The sequence below is a fragment of the Echeneis naucrates genome, chromosome 4, assembly GCF_900963305.1.
Source record: "Echeneis naucrates chromosome 4, fEcheNa1.1, whole genome shotgun sequence".
Classification (NCBI taxonomy): domain Eukaryota; kingdom Metazoa; phylum Chordata; class Actinopteri; order Carangiformes; family Echeneidae; genus Echeneis; species Echeneis naucrates.
The window spans coordinates 1691361-1709370 of record NC_042514.1 but is presented as its reverse complement, the minus strand read 5'-3'; the positions used below and the strand labels follow the sequence as shown (position 1 = coordinate 1709370).

At 44.9% G+C, this 18010-nt stretch overlaps 1 protein-coding gene across 5 annotated transcripts in view; it reads left to right on the top strand.

Annotated features, from left to right (window-relative positions):
• The first annotated feature begins 6094 nt into the window (after positions 1–6094).
• The window catches only part of ephb3b (eph receptor B3b), a 53355-nt gene continuing 41439 nt past the window's right edge, over positions 6095–18010 (top strand). For 3 of the 5 annotated variants that reach the window (XM_029499874.1, XM_029499876.1, XM_029499873.1), the window contains exon 1: positions 6096–6816. In XM_029499874.1, the coding sequence (XP_029355734.1) occupies positions 6753–6816 (64 nt within the window). In that variant the 5' untranslated portion in view covers positions 6096–6752. Of the gene's footprint in view, positions 6817–18010 lie in introns of all 5 variants that reach the window. The other 2 variants (XM_029499877.1, XM_029499875.1) reach the window with 2 other exon arrangements.

Below are 18010 nucleotides of genomic sequence, written 5' to 3'. Positions count from 1 at the left end.
AGAAGAAGAAGAAAAAAAGACCAACTTTGGGTGTGTTTTTAAAGGCAGGGTTCCCTCTGAGGACACCGACTCCCTCCCACAGCTCACAAACACACAATCACAACATATGAACACACACAATCCATATATACAACATAGATACTTTTATTCTTTATTCATTTTAGTGTTTGTAATATCTACGTATATTAAAAAGCTTTGTATTACATGTAGTATATGAAATTTCTATCTTTTTTACTGTGCACATTTTAAATATCTTCATATCTTGTGTGGTTGTTTTTCTGTCAGTGTGCTGCAATAGACTGGTGAGATTGGCTCACCCCCCCCCTCCATGATGGATGGATGGATAGATGGATGACTTTGTGCAGCTATTTCTTAACTAAGACCAGATTGATTTTGTAAAGAAGTTGACAGATTTTTTTTTTTCATTTTACATCATCTTTGTTTTTTTTCTGCTCTCTGTTTTACTTGTAAGAACTCTGATTCAGCCTTAATGAATTTCAGCTGTACTGTGAGCTCAATATAAAAAAGAAAAGAAAATAAACTGGCTCACAGAAGGTAACAGCGAGAGATTTGGAGGATTTGGAAGAGGAGGCTGTGTTAAGATAAAGTTGGCAACATGTCACAAATCAGACGAGTTGATTTCAAGTCATGGGAAAATATTGATCAGCGGCTGAAACTTTGAGTTTCTGAAGACGTTGAAAACCTTCATCTACAGACTCGTATCACCTCAGGTGCCAGATCCGTGATGAGCACGTCCCATCACGCTGCTTCCTGTTCCCGCTCTACGTCATCCTGAGATGGCGCTGAAAAGTTATTTCTCCTGCTTTTCGTCCACGCAGCGCGTGATCCTCAGGCAGTTTGTCAGCCGTGTGCGCGATCCTCATCATCCTCCTGTATGACGGCGTCTATCTGCGACGGCCTGTCTGTCTGTGTGTCGCCACAAAGGCAGCGGGGTCGGGTGTTGGGGGGTGAGTCATAAATCTGAGACAGTGAAGGGTGTCTCCTCTCGGTTGGGTGGAGAAGGTGCTGAAAGGTGATGGATGCACAGTAGCTGCTGGTGGCAGAAGGTGGTGGGAAGGTAAGAGGAGAGTGTGGTGAGGCTGGGGGGGGGGGGGGGTGATTTACAGCAGCAAGGCTGGGGCTGCAGGCCTAAACAGTGTGTGTGGATGATGGTGGTCTGCATTTGTGATCCTGAGTTAAGTGCTCGGTCAGTGGTGAAGGCTTGGAGGATTAGACCCCCCCACACACACCTCCCCACCCCCAAAAACTCTTCTGACCAGACCCCCCTCTCGGTCCCACACACACACCTCTTTCTGCCTGGATTCCAGCTTTGAGCCGTTGTGAGATTCTCCAGAGCTGCCCACCACCAGCTCCTCCTCCACCAGTACAACCAGTACTCTTTGCCTGTTTACACACACACACACACACACACACACACAGAGGATATGTATTCTTACATACACACACAGACACACATGTCAGAAGACACTCGAACATAACCAGCAGCTCCCCGTTCCCCCAGTGTTGCCGGAGTAAAGCGATCCTCTCACACTCACATCACATTAGTGCTGCTATTAGACCAGACCCAGACATGAGAGCTACATGGTGTGCACGTGCATTTGTGTGTATGTGTGTGTGTGCGTGTATGTTTGAAGTCTGCAAGAGTTTTATGCATGCTAGAGGGGCTGAAATGTGTGCGTGTGTGTGTGTGTGTTTGTGTCCGGCTCTGTGATTTGTGAAGGAGGAAGGGAAAGAGAAGCTCACAGTGTGTGTTTAAAAGTGTCCTGGCTCTATGTTTGTGTGTGTTTTTGTGCGTCCGTGTGAACGTAGAGACACTGCGTGAGGACGGATGGATGAGGTTAGCGCGGGTCTGTCGAGGGCGCAGTAGGTGTAAGCTTGAGAAATTTCCATATGGCAGTAAAATGTCTGCCACTTCACTTATTGAGCTCCTAATGTGTCCCAGGTGCTTCTCAGGAGACACGGTGGACGATGTCTCCGTGTCTGTGGACAGAATGTGTTTATATGTATTTGTTTCAGGTTGCATTTGGAACAAATTGTGGACCTCAAAACCAGATCAGACAAATGCTCCAGGACAAAATTGGCGATTTGGTTTCAGAGACGTTGGATTCAAAATGTCTTCCTGTCCTCGCTGAGATTATATTACAGGGTGAAGGTAAGACTGATGGGTTTTTTGGTTCTGGGTAATGGTTACTGTAAACCAGCTGGGAGAAAAAATTATCCAACGTGTCCACGAATAAACTGTCTCTGATCAGTCCGACTCTCTGACTCCTTCTGTGCATTTATCCGTCCATCCTCATCCTCCATCTTTGACAGTGACATCAAGAGTCACGTCTCCACATCGGACGCTCCTATTGGCTCTGGTGGGTGATGTCACAGCCAATCAGAGAGTCTGTGGATCAGTCCTGTATGTTTCTGAGTTTATTCTGCTGATTTTTCCTCATTACTGCTCCAAAGAATGAGCAGAACTCCCGATCAGATAAAGACAGAAACTTCAGATCAGCTCTAAAACGACCCAAACACAGAGAGAGGAACTTTCTGTGTTCTGGGTTAAAAAGTTTTTCATCGGGGAAATAACGGCGTCTTCCTTATTACAGTGAACAGACTCTTCATTGAGTCACATATATAATTAGCTGAGGTTGAGCTGATTCTGGATATGTGGAAACTTGGAGACATTAAACAAAAACAAAAACAATGAAGGTACGGAGAACGGTAATGCGGCTCTAAAGTGGTATGAGGCGCTGCGGGACTCTGTAACACATTTTACTGTTGTCAAATGACACACACGATAAAATGTGAAAAAGTAAACCCAGTCCGTGACTTTTGTAAAAACACAACCACGGCTGTTAAATAAAACAACAATTTTTTACCAATTGTATTAATATAGATCATCCAGTCTTTGGAAAAAGCCAAAGCCCCCCCCCCTCAGTGTGTTGGTTTATTCCAAGGCCACATTTATGGTTTGACACACTTATTTTTTACATTGGAATACGTGGTGGGGGGGTTCAGGAGACTTAGCTCGGGTAATCTTTTATTTATTATACACCAAAATCTTTGCCCTGTGATCTCCCCCCGAATACAAACTAAAACTTTGTTTTCTTAGCAAAGTTTCACACGAGTCCTTCTACCTCGTTTCCTTTTTGGGAGCCCTCTGAAGCGTGTAGAAGGAACAGAAGTGTTAGTCGTGAACTCGCCCCCTTAATGGCGACCAGGCAGGAGCGCCCGGGGCCCTTTGGTGGTTTTGGCAACAAATGAGACAGTCTGCTTTGAAGCTGGCCACAGATCCTTTTTACCCACGTTGCTTCACTTATTAAATGATTTTCCTTTCAAACCGACTATGTCGTTGTGGCGTACACAGGAATTCATATGTGATATATTTGGTGTCAGTGAGAACCCCCCCCCAAAAAAAAGAAAATAAAATAAAATAAATAAAATTATAAAATCTAGCGTTTGGAACAACACTTTACACCTTTTAAGTATTTTCACTCACCAGGACCAAAATTTATGTCAACGATGACATAAGTTTAAATATGACAGCAAAAAAAAAAAAGTTTTCATTTTGTGATGAAGCTTCAGCTGAATTTTTTTAATCAGAGAAAAGCAAAATGTGGACTGAAGTTTGTATGAAACATTTACACTTTTGTCTGTAAATGGTGGAGAAAATAAAAGTTTTAAAGTTTTTTTTTTGTGGGGGTGAAATAAGATAAGATACGTTTAACTGACATAGTTCATATATTTATTTAAAGCCTTCTGTCTTCAAACTTTGTTTCATTCTATTTTTAAGAAGTATTTTAGTTTAATTTGGTTTTATGTTTTTGTCTTCACACACATAGAAGTTTTTTTCCTGTATTAGATTCAACCTTTTTTGAGTCCAGTCCAGATTGTTCTTCACATTTTCTCTCAGGTGTCGGTCCGACAGCAGCAGCTCGACAATCCTGAAAAAAAAAAGGTAAGCCAAGAATTCAGTCTTTTTTTTTACTGTACGAGCTTCATGCAACACTCGAAAGCTGAACTACGTAATTAAATGTCAGCAACTTTTCCAAAGATTAATTTCACATTTAACTTAAATTACAATAAGGCACTTATTACAAATTCAAATTATTAATGAACTTTACAAGCTCGTTTTAAAAAATCGAAATTATCTGGAAAACTTTAATGCTCTGGTGAGTAAAGTTATTGTCTTTTTCGCCACATTAAAAGTGATTACATATATTTAATACTCACGCCCCCCCCCATCATCCAATATTTTTCTACTAAATTTAAAACAAAAACTAAAAGTAATTTGGAGAATTGGAATCAAATTTTAAATATTTTTCAGTTTTATGACTAGCCACCTCTGTGACGGTGACAAAACAGACTCACAAAAGAGAAACACAACGGAAAGCTTCAGGAAGTTCACAGACCAGCTGTTAAACTTTTTTATTTTTTTTTTGGGGGGGGGCATTTCACAGATCTTATTTCTTCACTCCAGAAATGAACCAAAAACATGAGTGATATTCTTTACATGTGACAAAGTTCCAGCTAACTTTGATAATAATAACTTTATTTTTAAGAGCAGCATTCATCTCTCCTCCTGTTTGTCTATTTTTCTGTCTCATCTCCAAATAGAGCAGAGAACACATCAGTATTCAACATGATTAATAATGAGGTGGACTTCAGCAGCAGCTCAGTGCTGACTGAGACATCCAACATCTGACTTCATTAAACGCTTCACTAGACTACAGCTAGATTAAAAGAAATGCACACAACATGACTCAGCTTTAAAGTAAGTCAGTCAACATTGTGTGCTGAGTTACTGTTTGCCCCCCCCCAGGAGTTTAAAGTGGACTCTAAATGCTTATTTCCCTTCATTTGGCCACTTAGAAGTGACAAATGTGTCTGGAGAGACAAATATAATTTTTCTGTAAATGAAAAAAAAAACCAAACAAATAAATGCAAATGTTGAAGTTTAAAATAAAGTGGCTGTTTTAGCAGATTCTTAAATTTTGACTGAAGAACTCAATGACACAATAAAACAATAAAGGCAGAGAGACTAAGGGGGGAGTCGTGATAGATGCCCCCCCCCCCCCAACAACTTCAACTTTATCCAAGGAAAAGAAAAGTGCTCTCCTTTAGCGCGGCGGACCAAACAAACACTAAATTATTGTTATAATTATTATTATTAGAATAAAATGAGCGCTGCTCGGTTCAAACTGCGGCAGCTCGACGTCCCGCCTCAGACCGAAACTTTTCCCTTTTCATTCAGCAGAGAAGTGAAAAAGGAATCATCGATCGTTTTCATCCATTTTATTATCACCATCTAAAAAGCAGTTTCCTGCAAAATACACTTTAACTCACTCACAAAAAAAAGTTCAGTTAAAGTGTCATCTCGGCTTAAAGCGATGATGTCACTTTTTTTTTTTTTTAAATACTTACAGAAAAATCTCAGTTTGACCGACCCATGGAGGTAGAAGGGGGGGGGGTCCACCTGTGCTCTGTCCGCAGGAATTCTAAGCTTTGCAAAACAAAACGCTTTCAGTAAATAAAAGCAAAAACAAAAAGTCATCCTTTCTCCTTTACATTGAGCTCCATATGGGAGCAGGTCGCCCCGCGGGGGGGCGCTGTGAGTCCACGGCTGTGCACCATCCGGGAGTCCCGAGGAAGGAAGGAAGGAAGGAAGGAAGGAAGGAAGTAAGGAAGGAGCGGAGAATAACAAAAATAAACAAAGATAAAAACACCTCAGCTATTCATCAAAAGTTTGAAATCCTTAAACGATATCAAATATAAAAATGAAGCTCAATAATAAAAAAGGGAAAAATATGTCCATTAAAAAAGGATTAGTTTTAAAAATGAAGAGGGGGGGTGGAAGAGAGGGGGGGTCTGGTGCAGATAGAGCAAACAAAGACTGTAAAGATGCAGCCTGGCTTCGGTTTGGGGAATAACTGGGAGACTAAATGACTGTCAAGGTACTGGACTTTTTTTGTGTGCAGCTGCCTCAGCCGTAACCCCTCCCTCTGCCCCCCCCCTCCTTCACTCACTCTCTCTCTCTCTTTCCCTCTACCCCTCTCTCTCTCTCTCTCTCTCCCTCTCCTTATTCCTCTACAGTCTCAGAGCTTCATTCCAGTGCACAAGCGGAGCGACAGACGCAGCAGCAGCAGCAGCAGCAGAAAGGCTTCACACATTTCGCTCTCAGGGAATAAACATCCAGCAGCAGGTCGCTTTCTTGCCTTTTCTATCCGGGAATAAGCGCCCGATCGCGGACGCGTGTGAGCGACAGCCGGGACGGTCCACCATGGTGCGGACAGAAGTGCGGCTCTTTCTCCTCTGAGCACAGAAATTAAAAGAGAAAAAAAAAAGTCTGAGAAGGCTGCTGCTTTATTTTACATTTTATTTTTTATTTTTCTCCTCATTGACTCAGTGAAATCTCGGTGGGAATATCCTCCGGATGGTGGCCCCGGGCTGGACTACCTGTTTTCAGGGGAAGGGACTGGAAGCGCCCGATAACCTCCTCTCTGGTTCGGTTGGAGATCTCTGATTGATCCGAGCTTGTTCCTCCTCCCAGCTCTCACCTGCACCTTGTTGGCTTTTTCTTTTTGTTTTTGTGGTGAATGGGGTTAAGTCCGGTCCTGAGGGCTTGAGGCAGCTGGGACTGGGACCAGGACTGGGACTGGGTGCGTGGAGCGTCGGATCACCCAGGATTGTATTGCTCTGTCTCTCTCCCGCGGGTCTATGTTCATGTCCGACCTGACTGCTTTATGACAATGGATTACTTTCTGCTTTTATGCAGCCTCTTGCTGCCCGCGGTGTCCGCCGTTGAAGGTAAGAGCCCCGAACTGTTGCTGTTGTTGTTGTTGTTGTTGTGTTGTGTTGCAGTACAGGATGGCTGTCGCGTATTATTCCTCCACACACCGAGCGAGCCAGCACCCAAAGGCTCCCTTCCCGGGTTGGGGTGAGGTGTGGGAGGGGGGGGGGGGGGTGGGCGCCGCAGTGGGCGCCCCCCTTTACAAAAAAAAAAAATCCCTTCTCTGTCAGCAACGAGCTGAAAGAAACGTTTTCATCCTCAAAGTGTCCATCTGGTAGATTTTGGAGCCTTTGCTGTCTTTACGCAGGTTTCAATGCACTATTGTTGTGCGCGTCAACGGGAGCTCATCCATTTCAATGCTGGTTGTGTATTCTTTCTTTGTAACGTCAGCTTTTGCCATTTGCTGCCTCTTTCTTCGGCACTTTGAGGAAACTGGCTGCACACTGTATCTCATCAGGGAGCCTCGGAGCTCAGATCCCCCCCACCCCCCCAATTCTCACCACCACCTCCTCTGCCTCACACTTTCTCCAGGTCGGCTGTGTGAGCTGTGGCCTCCTGACATGAAGACTATCAGTTAAAGTCCAAAGTAAACTCTCAAAAAAAAAAAAACTAAAAAAAAAAAATAATCCAAAAGGGAGTTTATTATTTGAAAGTCAGTTCAGTGAATTTAGAAAAAGATTTAGATGGAAATTAAAATTAAACATTTTACGTAAAAGCAATTTCTGCGTGAAAATATTTAGGAGATGAATTCAAATCAACCACCTCTCATTTATCTGTTTTTATTAATTTGTTTAGATTGTAGTTCTGTTAATGATTTGTGTTTTTTTGTTTTCTTGACGCGCTAACAGCTGTTTGTTTCTCTGAAGAAGCCGTGTGTCCCAGCTCGGGCTCGCTGTTCGTCCTGCATGCGTAAAATCCGCTGAAATTCTGCCTGTTTTTGCTCCACACGGAGTGAAACGCTTTGGCCTTTTTTCTTTCCTGTATTTTTCCGTCTCCTTCTGCTCAGTTTGGCTGCAGGAGAAGCAGCAGCGGTGGAGATCAGGCTGAAAAGGGGCCTAAAGCTTGAACCCTGAGTGCTGGAGCTGTCGGCTGGGCTCCTGCAGTCAGGACGGGTTCTGCTCCTCCGCTGTGGATCTGTGGACCTGTCCGAGCCCTGTGGGAGGAGGGGGGGTGAGAGGAGGGGGGGTGTTAATGTCCTTAAAAAAATAAAAATAGTTGAATTATTTTTCAGCTTAGCTTGAATTTGGACATCTTGAAGCAGAATCACGAAGAATGTTCGCTATAGTTCTCTCAGTAGGTTCAATTAAAACACTTCCATGGCTAAATGAAATTAGTTGAGGGGGGGGGTTAGATGGTGGGGGGGGTTTAAGATTAGATTTTTTTTTCATCTATTTTGCAGTTTGGTGAAGGACATTTGACTTAAGTCTCTCCAGAGTGCTGACCCTGATGTGAGAAAACATCCGTGGGCCTGTTTCAGTGCTGAGAGCTGCAGACCGAGCTGCTTCCTGCTCTCTCTCTCTTATTTTTTTTTTTTTAAATCACCTAAATGGCTTTCCTCACCAATGGTCCCTCCTGTGAAGACTTTGGGGGGGAGGGGGGGGTCGGTTTTATCTGATGTCAACAGGGGTCATCACCACTCAAACTACTTTGACTCTGATTAACTGCTGAATTAATTGTGGCCATGCTTTGCATTACACATATAAAAGTATTTCCCCAAATGCTGGATTTCTTTTCAGAAAATTATTATGGAATTGTAACCCCCCCCCCCTCTAAGTGACCCCTGCAGGTCAGCGGACCCCAGTTGACTTAAAACACATGGTTTGAATGGATGAGTGGATTCCTGTTGTTACGGCCTTCAGAGGAAGAGACACAGAAGGAATATTTGCAGAGAGAGTTTGGTGTTTTCCTGGCAGTGGCTTGGTCGCTCGCAGGCCTGAAGTTGATGTATTTCCTCCGAACGATCTCTTCCCTACATAAGTGATGTCATAAATTGTACCCGACTGACCAGGCAGGGGGTTTACCTAAGCTTTTAATACAGCTGCCTGATTTATGGGGGCTTCTTTCTGGGATCTCCGGGTTTATGGCAAGTGAGGGAGAAAGGAGCGGCCTGGCTGGGGGAAGTCTGCCCGGCCCCACGGTGCATGTCTCCGGGTCCCGGGGTCATGTAGCCCGGGGAAAGGGCTCCTAATTACACAATGTTTTCTTTTTCCCCCCAAATCCACCTCTTAAATGGACACAGTCGTTCAACCCAACTCAATGTGTTGTGTCCTTTACATTTAGATGAATCTCTCCGGGGCCTGTTGAACTCAGTGTCACGGTGGCTGCAAACATAAAATGCTGTACAAGCAGTAGAATCTGCCCTTAAACAGGTCAGCTCATTGGACTTATTCAGGGCTGAAGTGAGTGGGTTAGGGTTAGTGCTTTAGTGGTTCTGTGCAAACTGTATATTTATTTATTTTCATCAAATTGATTCCTTCTTTTGGTTTAGTTTGAATATTTAAAAGTCTGGATCATGAACCTTAAATCTGCCTCAGATGTTTTGTTTTTTCTTTTTACTGACTGAAATTCAGATAGAGGCCGCGGGGTCAGGGGGCTCTGCGGCCCTGGTGAGCGCCACCGAGGCCTCGGCTGTGTTCGGACCCGCAGCTGCTCTCTCTGCGCCGGGGAGACAAATTGCGCTGCTGACATTCCCGTGTAGCGACCAGTAGTAGGCGGTTTGCCCCCCCCCACGGTGTAAATTACTTGTGATGGAGGAAACTGGGGCTGTGGACTTCAGGATTTCAGGCCGTCGAAGCCTGTTTGTCTCCAGTTTATTGTCTGAGTTGTGCGTAATGGCGATTCAAGTGCGTAAAGATGAAGTATCACCTTATAAAGATTCAGCTCACACACACACATTTGTGTTCAGTAAAGAAGTCGAGTGTGTATTTACTATGACAGAATCTCCTGCTTTCACTTTAAGCTCCAGCCCTCTCAGGAATGACTCTCACCTGGAATAATTCTCTGTCTAAACTAAGACAAATGGGCTTTTACGGCCGCAGCAGCTCCGGGTGCCCCCCCCCCGTCCCTGTTTACGGCTGCGTGTTGTTTGGTGGGATGACTACACACAGTCGGGGCCGTTGAGACGCACATGTTGGTGTTTTTCTGTGGGTGAGATCACACCTCCACGGGAGCGCTCCTCTGCCTGTTTGCAGTTTGGCCCACTTCTCATCGAGCTCCCATGAATTATTCTCTCTGTCCCGCTCTGACTGCAGCTAAGGAGGCTCCCCTCGCCTTCATCACCATCACCATCATCATCATCATCATCGCCATCATCATTATTTTACTATCAACAGAAGAAAAGACTTTGCTCAGCAGTGGCAAATTATAAGCGGAGGAGGAAGGGAGGGTTTGTAAATTATTATTTCCAGTTGCTTCTCAGCAGACAGGCACCACCCTCCCGAAAAGAACTCACGTCGAGAGGAAAAGTGCGGAAGAATAATGTATCCTCTCTTTTATTATATCCATTCTCAGCAATATAAAGCAAGTCTCGTAATTTATCTGAGCTTGTTTAACCCGATTTAAAGGGAACTCTTGTGTGTTTTTCACCTCTAATAAAAGCCAAAGCGCTGAAGAACTGGCCTGTAGCGAGTTGATTCATTGGACTAATCCGATATTAATATTAATAATAATATTTCTTAATAAAAAAGCACAGCTTCAGTTTTTGGTTCCCACACTGACTCGGGCAGGGCCGATCCGTGCTAAGAGAAAACTGAAGAGGGGCCAAACGGGGCCATTTTGTTTTCCACTCTGAGTCTGAAAGGTCCAGATCCTGATCCTGATCAGGGGGGGGGGGGGGGGGCAGCCTGTGTGGCCCGAGCCTTCGGACTCTACAGACAACTTTACTGCATCACATTCACAAGCAAATCACCAAACAAATGCGTTTTAGGGCCACAATTGACGGGACAAAGGAAACTATTAGTCTGAAGGGCCGAGTGGAAATCAGGCATTCAGGGAAATTAGCAAAATAAAAGCACAGTCACTTCAGTCATTCTGCTAATGAATCATTATGGAGGGCAAAGTGGAGGTCAGCATTCATCCATCTATCCATCTATCTATCTATCTATCTATTTATCTATCTATCTATTTATCTATCTATCTATCTATCTATCTATCTATCTAATTAATTCATCATTTGCGGTTTTTCATTTAACTAAGGATGAAATATGAGGCCGGTAGATTTTTGATTATAATAAATAATAAACAGGAGTGCTGTAATAAGAAACACCCAGACAGAAGCCAGAGTGCAGCAGATGAGCTCTTTTTTCTTTTTCAGTTTTTTTTTTATTGATCGGGTGAATTAGCGCCAATAAAAGCGCAGAATCTGGTTTGATGCGGCAGATTGAAGACTTGAGGCAATTACCAATTCATAAGGACATTTATCAATGCCTCCCCAATCAATTTGCACGGTGGAGGATGACTCTGCCGCTTGTGCAACAGCAGCAACAGCCCACTGGGCAGAAAGGCTATAACAATACTAACAATAATAATGATAATAATAATAATATCAACAAACTATGTATTTATTTATTTAAAAATAAAAAAATATAAAAAACTACTAATAAAACAAAATTAAATTAATGTCAAATATATAATTTATACAACAAAGAAATAAGTTACTTTATATATTATATAATTATATATGGAAAACCAGCTTTATCACATATATTTTAATTCCATATATTGCAGTTTAATTATTCAAAAAATATGTTGTTGAAAATAAAATGTTACAAAAAAATAATCATCATACTGAAATCTATAATAAAACATAATGCAATGATTTTTTTTATTAAATGCTTCACTTTATTTTTACTATGACTATTATTAATGTTGCAGTAAAAAGATTTTAGTTTAGAGTTACTTCGGCTTTCATGCTTCACATTTTCATTGGTGCCTTTAAATTTCTCAGGCTCGCTTGACTGAACTTGATCAATGCAAACTCATCTTGACGCTCACGCGTTTTGTTTGAAGGAATAAACGACGGAAAGAGCCCGTAAAGTGAGAGACAGCAGCAGTTCCAGTCCGTCAGCCTCCCGTGGATCTCAGTATCTTGACCTCGACATGGATCCAAGCCGCTCACGAGGTCATGTGCTCGGCAGCCGCCATGTTGAACAGATGTACACTGACTAAGGTTCAGATTGGCGTAAAGCGCTCAGGACGAAGGGGGGAGCGGATGACGGCATGTTGGGTGTTGTGCTTGTGTGTGGTAGGGATATGGGGTGGATTTGGATCAGGGACCTCGAGAGGAGAAGAGCTGACAGACTTCTCAGATGCCTGCGGGAGCGCTTGTGTGCGCCGGGCCTGATGGGTCATAGCTCAAATGGCGGTGGAGAAAGATTCACCGAGCCGGAATCTTTCCCAAGAAGCCGGGCGGGGGCCCTTCACACACCAGGAAGTGGGGTGACCAATGAAAATGTGGATGCGGTCCATGCAGATCTGATTCTGTGGGACTACGCTGTGGAGTCTCTGCTGAAAACGTCATGCAGTCAAATCTGTTTCACTGTATTTGTTTAGGGCTTTGCATCAGAAAGGCCCTCCCTGGTTTAGCTTTTGGAAGAAATCGGATCAGACGGGCTGAAATTCAAAACCAGCGTCAGAAAAACGGCAGTAAAGAATATTGTCATCACAACAGTTGACTTTGTGGGTTGTGGATGTTAGTTTTCGGCTTTTTTCAACTTGGACATTATCAGTGTTTGAAGTCATATGTGCACAATAGCAACAACCCCGAAGAGCTTCTGTTTTCAGCCATTGAAACGAAGCTACAAAGAGAATATGACATACATTAACTGTGACATAAGTACTGCAGAGAAATGTGATTAACTGGTGCTATAACTGGTTTCTGCTACTCCGAGTAAAATAGTACAGCTCTCACTATATTTTACCACATTCACGATTCGCCTTTACAAACATAATCGCACTAATGTGGACGTGTGTGCGTCGCTGAAATTGGCCCTTTCCTTTCTCACACTGTTGTTGTAATTGCTTTAAGGTTATACATTAGTGGTCTCGAAACAAGCTGTAGCGAGCAGCGTTAACTTCTGAGGATCTTTTCTGGCGGCCGAACTCGCACGAGCAGGCTGTAGGCCCGTGTGTGAGTTGTGAGCTGCTTGTGCGTTAGTTTTGTATGTTGCCGTTTGTGTGTGAGGGTGTGCGTCTATCCCGGCGTCCGACAGAGGGGCTTGTGGGATGGCAGGTCTTTGACACCCAACCGTCGAGAGCAAGCAGGAGAGGGCGAATGTGTCTGGGCCTGCCCGACGCACAGACACCGCTGCTGTCTGCAGGCAGTCGTGCAGAACGAGGGAGAGCTCGACACACACACACACCCACACACAGAAACACACAAAAACACACACATACAGATATAGGGAGCGAATGAAAAAGGAAGAGAAGGAGATTTTGACCTAACAGGGAGAGAAAGTAAGTCAGTGTGCTGCCTCCCTCTAAGAATGGAACATCACGGCAGCAGAGAGGTGCCATCTGCTGTTTAAGGGTTTAATAAGAACTCAGGTTCACATTTTTACCCTTGTGAAGCATTTCCTGCTGTTTTTTATTGAAATGCATTCACAAACCTGCCTCTGTGTGTCCGTGGGATGTTTTACTGCATTTGTGTGTGTTTGGATCATGGGTTTTTCCCGTGGTTCAGGAATCTTCTCCTTCTTTGCTCCATTAATGGCTCTCTAAGCTACAGATGAAATGTTTGACATTTTAATGTCACATAAATGCCCAGAAATTGCCGCCCAAATGAACATTTAGCAGATAATACATGAGTTAGGACCTCCATTCAGTCTACGTCCTCTGACCTCGAATAGAGGTCACAGTGGGGGGTCGGTATGGATGATTGGGTGTGTGTGTGTGCAGGGTGAGTTGGTCTTGTTGCTTCACAACAATAGCTGTCCTAACACAATCAAGCTCCAGGGGGTTATCCTTTTCCAGCGGCGAATAAAAATACTCTGACAGAGGATGTGTATATTTAGAGAGACCCACAACTGCGCAACTGTCCACGGCTCGTTGACACACACTCACACACACACACACACACCAGGTCAAAAGCAGTACGTGCTTGTCCTCTTTTGGTCAGCAGATGAGGTCAATTGTGCTCGCAGGACGCGGAGCTCCTCGTACTGAGAGATAACCGAGAGACAGCACAGAGACATGCGATGGCCATTATGGCTGCTCATCTGTTGGCAGGCACTGGAGGTTCGAAGGGTGGAGTTAGAAAAGGGAGGGGGTTGGGGGTTGGGGGTGGCTGACTTCTCCATAGCTGCAGTCTGATCCACCTCCAGGGTCTCCTCCCACAATCTCTTTACGAGCTTCAGACTCTTGTAAGAAATTTTTGCCGATGGAGCAGAAAAAGATCTTTGATATTTGACTTTAAAAAATGGCCAGTTACATCTGTCTGGAGAGCCAACGCTGCTGTAAAACGCCGTGCCTTGGGGGGGAAGAAAGGCCACATCACCTGTTTTCAGCTCTGCCAGCCTCATTAAATATAAGAAGAAAAGGGAGATGGGCGGGGGGTTTAACCGTAGCTTGGTGCTTGATGGCGGGACTTTTTGAGGCGGACGACCTAGCCCCCGGCTTCGCTCCCTTCAAGAACAGGAAAACAGCTTTTGCTAATTTTCACACAGCCTGCCTGGGTTAGTTTGGGTGTGATGATAGGAACGGCTTCAAGGGAAATGCTGCAGTCACGGCTGATGCGATGGGCTCAAATGTCTGCAGTAATTAACCGTAATGCCCGAGCGAGAACGAGTGTGTGAAAGGTGTATATTTTACTTGGTAAGGGGTCTGTTCACACGGAGGCCACTATTACACCTTATCCTCCCCCACATTCTCATCCTTGGTGTCAAAAACACTCGCCACCTGCACTTCATCTACACTTCAAAAGGCCCGCAGGCGAGCTGAGGACTCCCCGCTTCCATTAAATATTTCTTCCTTTATGTTTTTGTCTTCTGGAGAACAGCAGCAGGCTCAACCAGGCCGCTGCACCAAATTCAATCTCAAAGGCGGCCGCTCCCGTGCGAGCACGCGGCAAGTCCGGGTTTGAATCGGTGGCAAAACGGCACCAATCACATGTGACCTTTTGTCAAGGTATTTACATAATCCCCGCGGTTCCACGCCGCAGTCTGCTGGAAGCGCCGCCAGCTGTGAGGAGCGTTTATTTAACCTCCGCTCAATTTAAAATGGAGTCTCAGTGACATCGCGACTTTAACATTAAAGTGAGTCTAATATTTAGAGGACAATGACAGGCAGGTTAAAAAGCCTTTACGAGGGGGGCCAAGTATTTCCTGGGGGCAGCGTAGCAGATGTGGAGGTGTTGGCTTTTCAGATGGTCTTAACGCCCGTCCATTTGGTGGAGCTGTGGATGACAGCTAGCTATAAATTGGTGTGTGTGTGTGAGGCTGACACAGATTCGCTCATGGTGTGTGTTTTCAGCGGCAGACGGAGGATGGGAAGGGAGGCCACCCTGTGGGTTTGCCATCAGCTTCAGTCAGTTCACAGAGCTGCTCTACTTTTTTAAAAGAAAGTCTGTTTTGTCGCAGACTTTCTTTTGACAAAACAATGTCTGTTCTTCCTCTGAGTTTATTTCACCAACTGAACTGACACACACATCATGTGATCTCAGTCATATATTTCTGTATGTGTGGGCCTGTGTGACTTGTTAGCCATGACTGGATTGGTGTGCATGCTGTGAAAGACTAATTTTAATGAGTTGGATGAAGGCTGTGGACAAAAACAGCTTCCCTTTCCCCTCTCACACCCTATGGAAATCCCTCCTGACCTCTCAACACGCACACACTGAACACACAGGAATGGTGACAGTTGCCTGATCGCACACATCACCTCTGCCCAATCCACATGCACAGGAGCCCCCCCCCACCCATGCACTCACCCCCTTTCTTAGGGTCAGAGCCCACGTCCACTCAGCTCCTCAGCTCCTCTGCTAATGAATCAATCAGCTGGTTCCATTCATTTCATTGCTGTCAGAGCCCATCGATCAGCACCGTCCCAACACAGCGGCGGGGGGGCTCACAGATCCAGAGGAGGAGAAGGGGGCTTGAAACGTCTTGACAGGTTAAAGACTCTTAATTTCCTCTTCGCTTCGCTTCCCCAGAAATATGGCATTTTGATGTCACGTCACAGTGTGAATGCCTGCGTGTGAAATGAAAGAGAGAGAAAGGATTAAAAAAAAAAAAAAAGAGAGAGAAGACTGAGAAATGCGCGGCGTCTTCTACGGGAGTTTGTGCACGACGTCTGACCTTCCTGTTACCTTTGCTAGCTTGGTGTGTCTGCACCCGCGGATTCCAACATCAAGGCAAAGCCGGAGATAGCGGGCGGCGGATTTCAGCCAGGCACGGGCTCATTCATTTCCGTAGTTGCCCCTTCTTTGGGTATGATGAATAAACTGCCCCGTCCTGGCGTTTGAGCTTGGCCGGGTGAGCCGAGTGTATGGTGGGTCCAACTCTCGCCGCGCTTCCCCCACCCACAGAGTCAAAGTCAGAAAGGTTATCAGTTATTAAAGCTGTGTGTGTGTGTGTGTGTGTGAAGCCATGCAGAGTTAGAGAGAAAGGCAAGAAGAGGAAGGTGCTCATTCCCACAAAAAGCCATCGCTTATTAGCTGGTGAGTTCATTTTAAAAGGCGTTGAGAGAAACAACTATGTAGGCCAGAGGTTACAAAGAGCCAAGGTCAAACCTTGTTGGGGTTTGGGGGGTAGAAAAGGAGGGAAAGGACTGTGAGGGGCAGAGCAGCACGAGGTTCTGGGATTTGGAGATCCATGTGAGAGGAGAAACTGTAATCTCCTGATTTGGAAATTTGCCACAGATGTAGCGTCTCCACTTTCACACCTTCCACCACCTTTCATGCAACTTTCTTCCTGATAGGTGGCTGTGCTTTACCTTTCCACCGGTACCTTTGGGTATCTCTGGCCCCCAGTCTCATGCTCCTGCAAACACAAAGTATTGGTCCCAGAAGAAACAGCCGGGCTTCGATCCAGCCAGGAAAGAATCTGCAGGCAGGTTTTTAATGAGTTGGACAAGAAAAGCAAGTGTCAATCAATGGATCCTTCGTGCAACAATTTAAAGATGTAATCTTTGACAGTGTCAGAGAAGGTGAGTCAGTGGTAGATGGAATGAAATAATTGTGGTTCAGCAGAAGGCAGAGGGAGCGAGTGAGTCACCACAAAGCTCAAACGACTTTAGATTGCAAGCGCACCAGTAGTGGAGCATTGTGGTTTTGTTATCTGGTCACAGTTAAATGTCAGTGGGAAGAAAGCATGGTATCAATTTTCAACATTTGGTTTTGTTGTCACTGATTTCAAAGAACAAGTATATTTTATTGACTTCTGATAAGAAGAGAACGGAGGGTGTGTAACTCCGGTGGCAGGCAGCGCCGGCTTCAAGGTCCCTGCGTTCGCTGTGCCAGCCAGACAGCTCGGTGCTCCGGCCTGCCAAAGAGGAAGCACCAAAAGGTTCAAGGCGTTCCAACAGAAAAAGGTGGACATTAAGCAGAAAAATCCTGCAGAGACAAAGCTCTCTTTTATGTGGTGTTTACCTCCCTTGTTCCTTTCTTCCCCCGGCCCCTCTTTTTGGCCTCGTCCTTTTCTCAGCCTTGCTCTTAGCCCATGATCTCTCCGTCCCTTCTCCATAACTGTCATTCTAGCCTTTTGTTCTTTCATCTCATCCTTCTGCCCTCTGCCCCCGTTCAGGCCCGTCTCTGTGGCTGCAGCTTATCACGGATACAGCAGGTCCTAATTGCCGTATTATTTTCCTTTTCCCTGTTATCTCACGCCCTTGCGGTATCAAGATCCCAACAGCGGCAGCAAACAGCTGGGAGACAGATGCTATTTACTGCTCAGAGACTCTTTGTTGTTGTCTAACACTTGATAACGTCTTGACTTGTCATGATGACTTCCCGTATTGTGTGTGGAGGAGAAGGTCTTTAGCTGGAAGACACAGCAGCAGACGCCATCTGCACTCATTCCACTGACCCGAGTTGTTTTCTGGGTCTCACGAAGGCCAAACTGTGCGTTCACTACACAGAAGGCAGAAAAAATAATCATAAATCAATCGGGTTGAAAAGACTGACAGGCCTGACACGCACTTTCCTTTCAGCACATCATTGTCAGTCTCTTTTTTTTTTTTTTGCACAAAACATGTTCCTCGCCTGTCAGCTCGTACAAT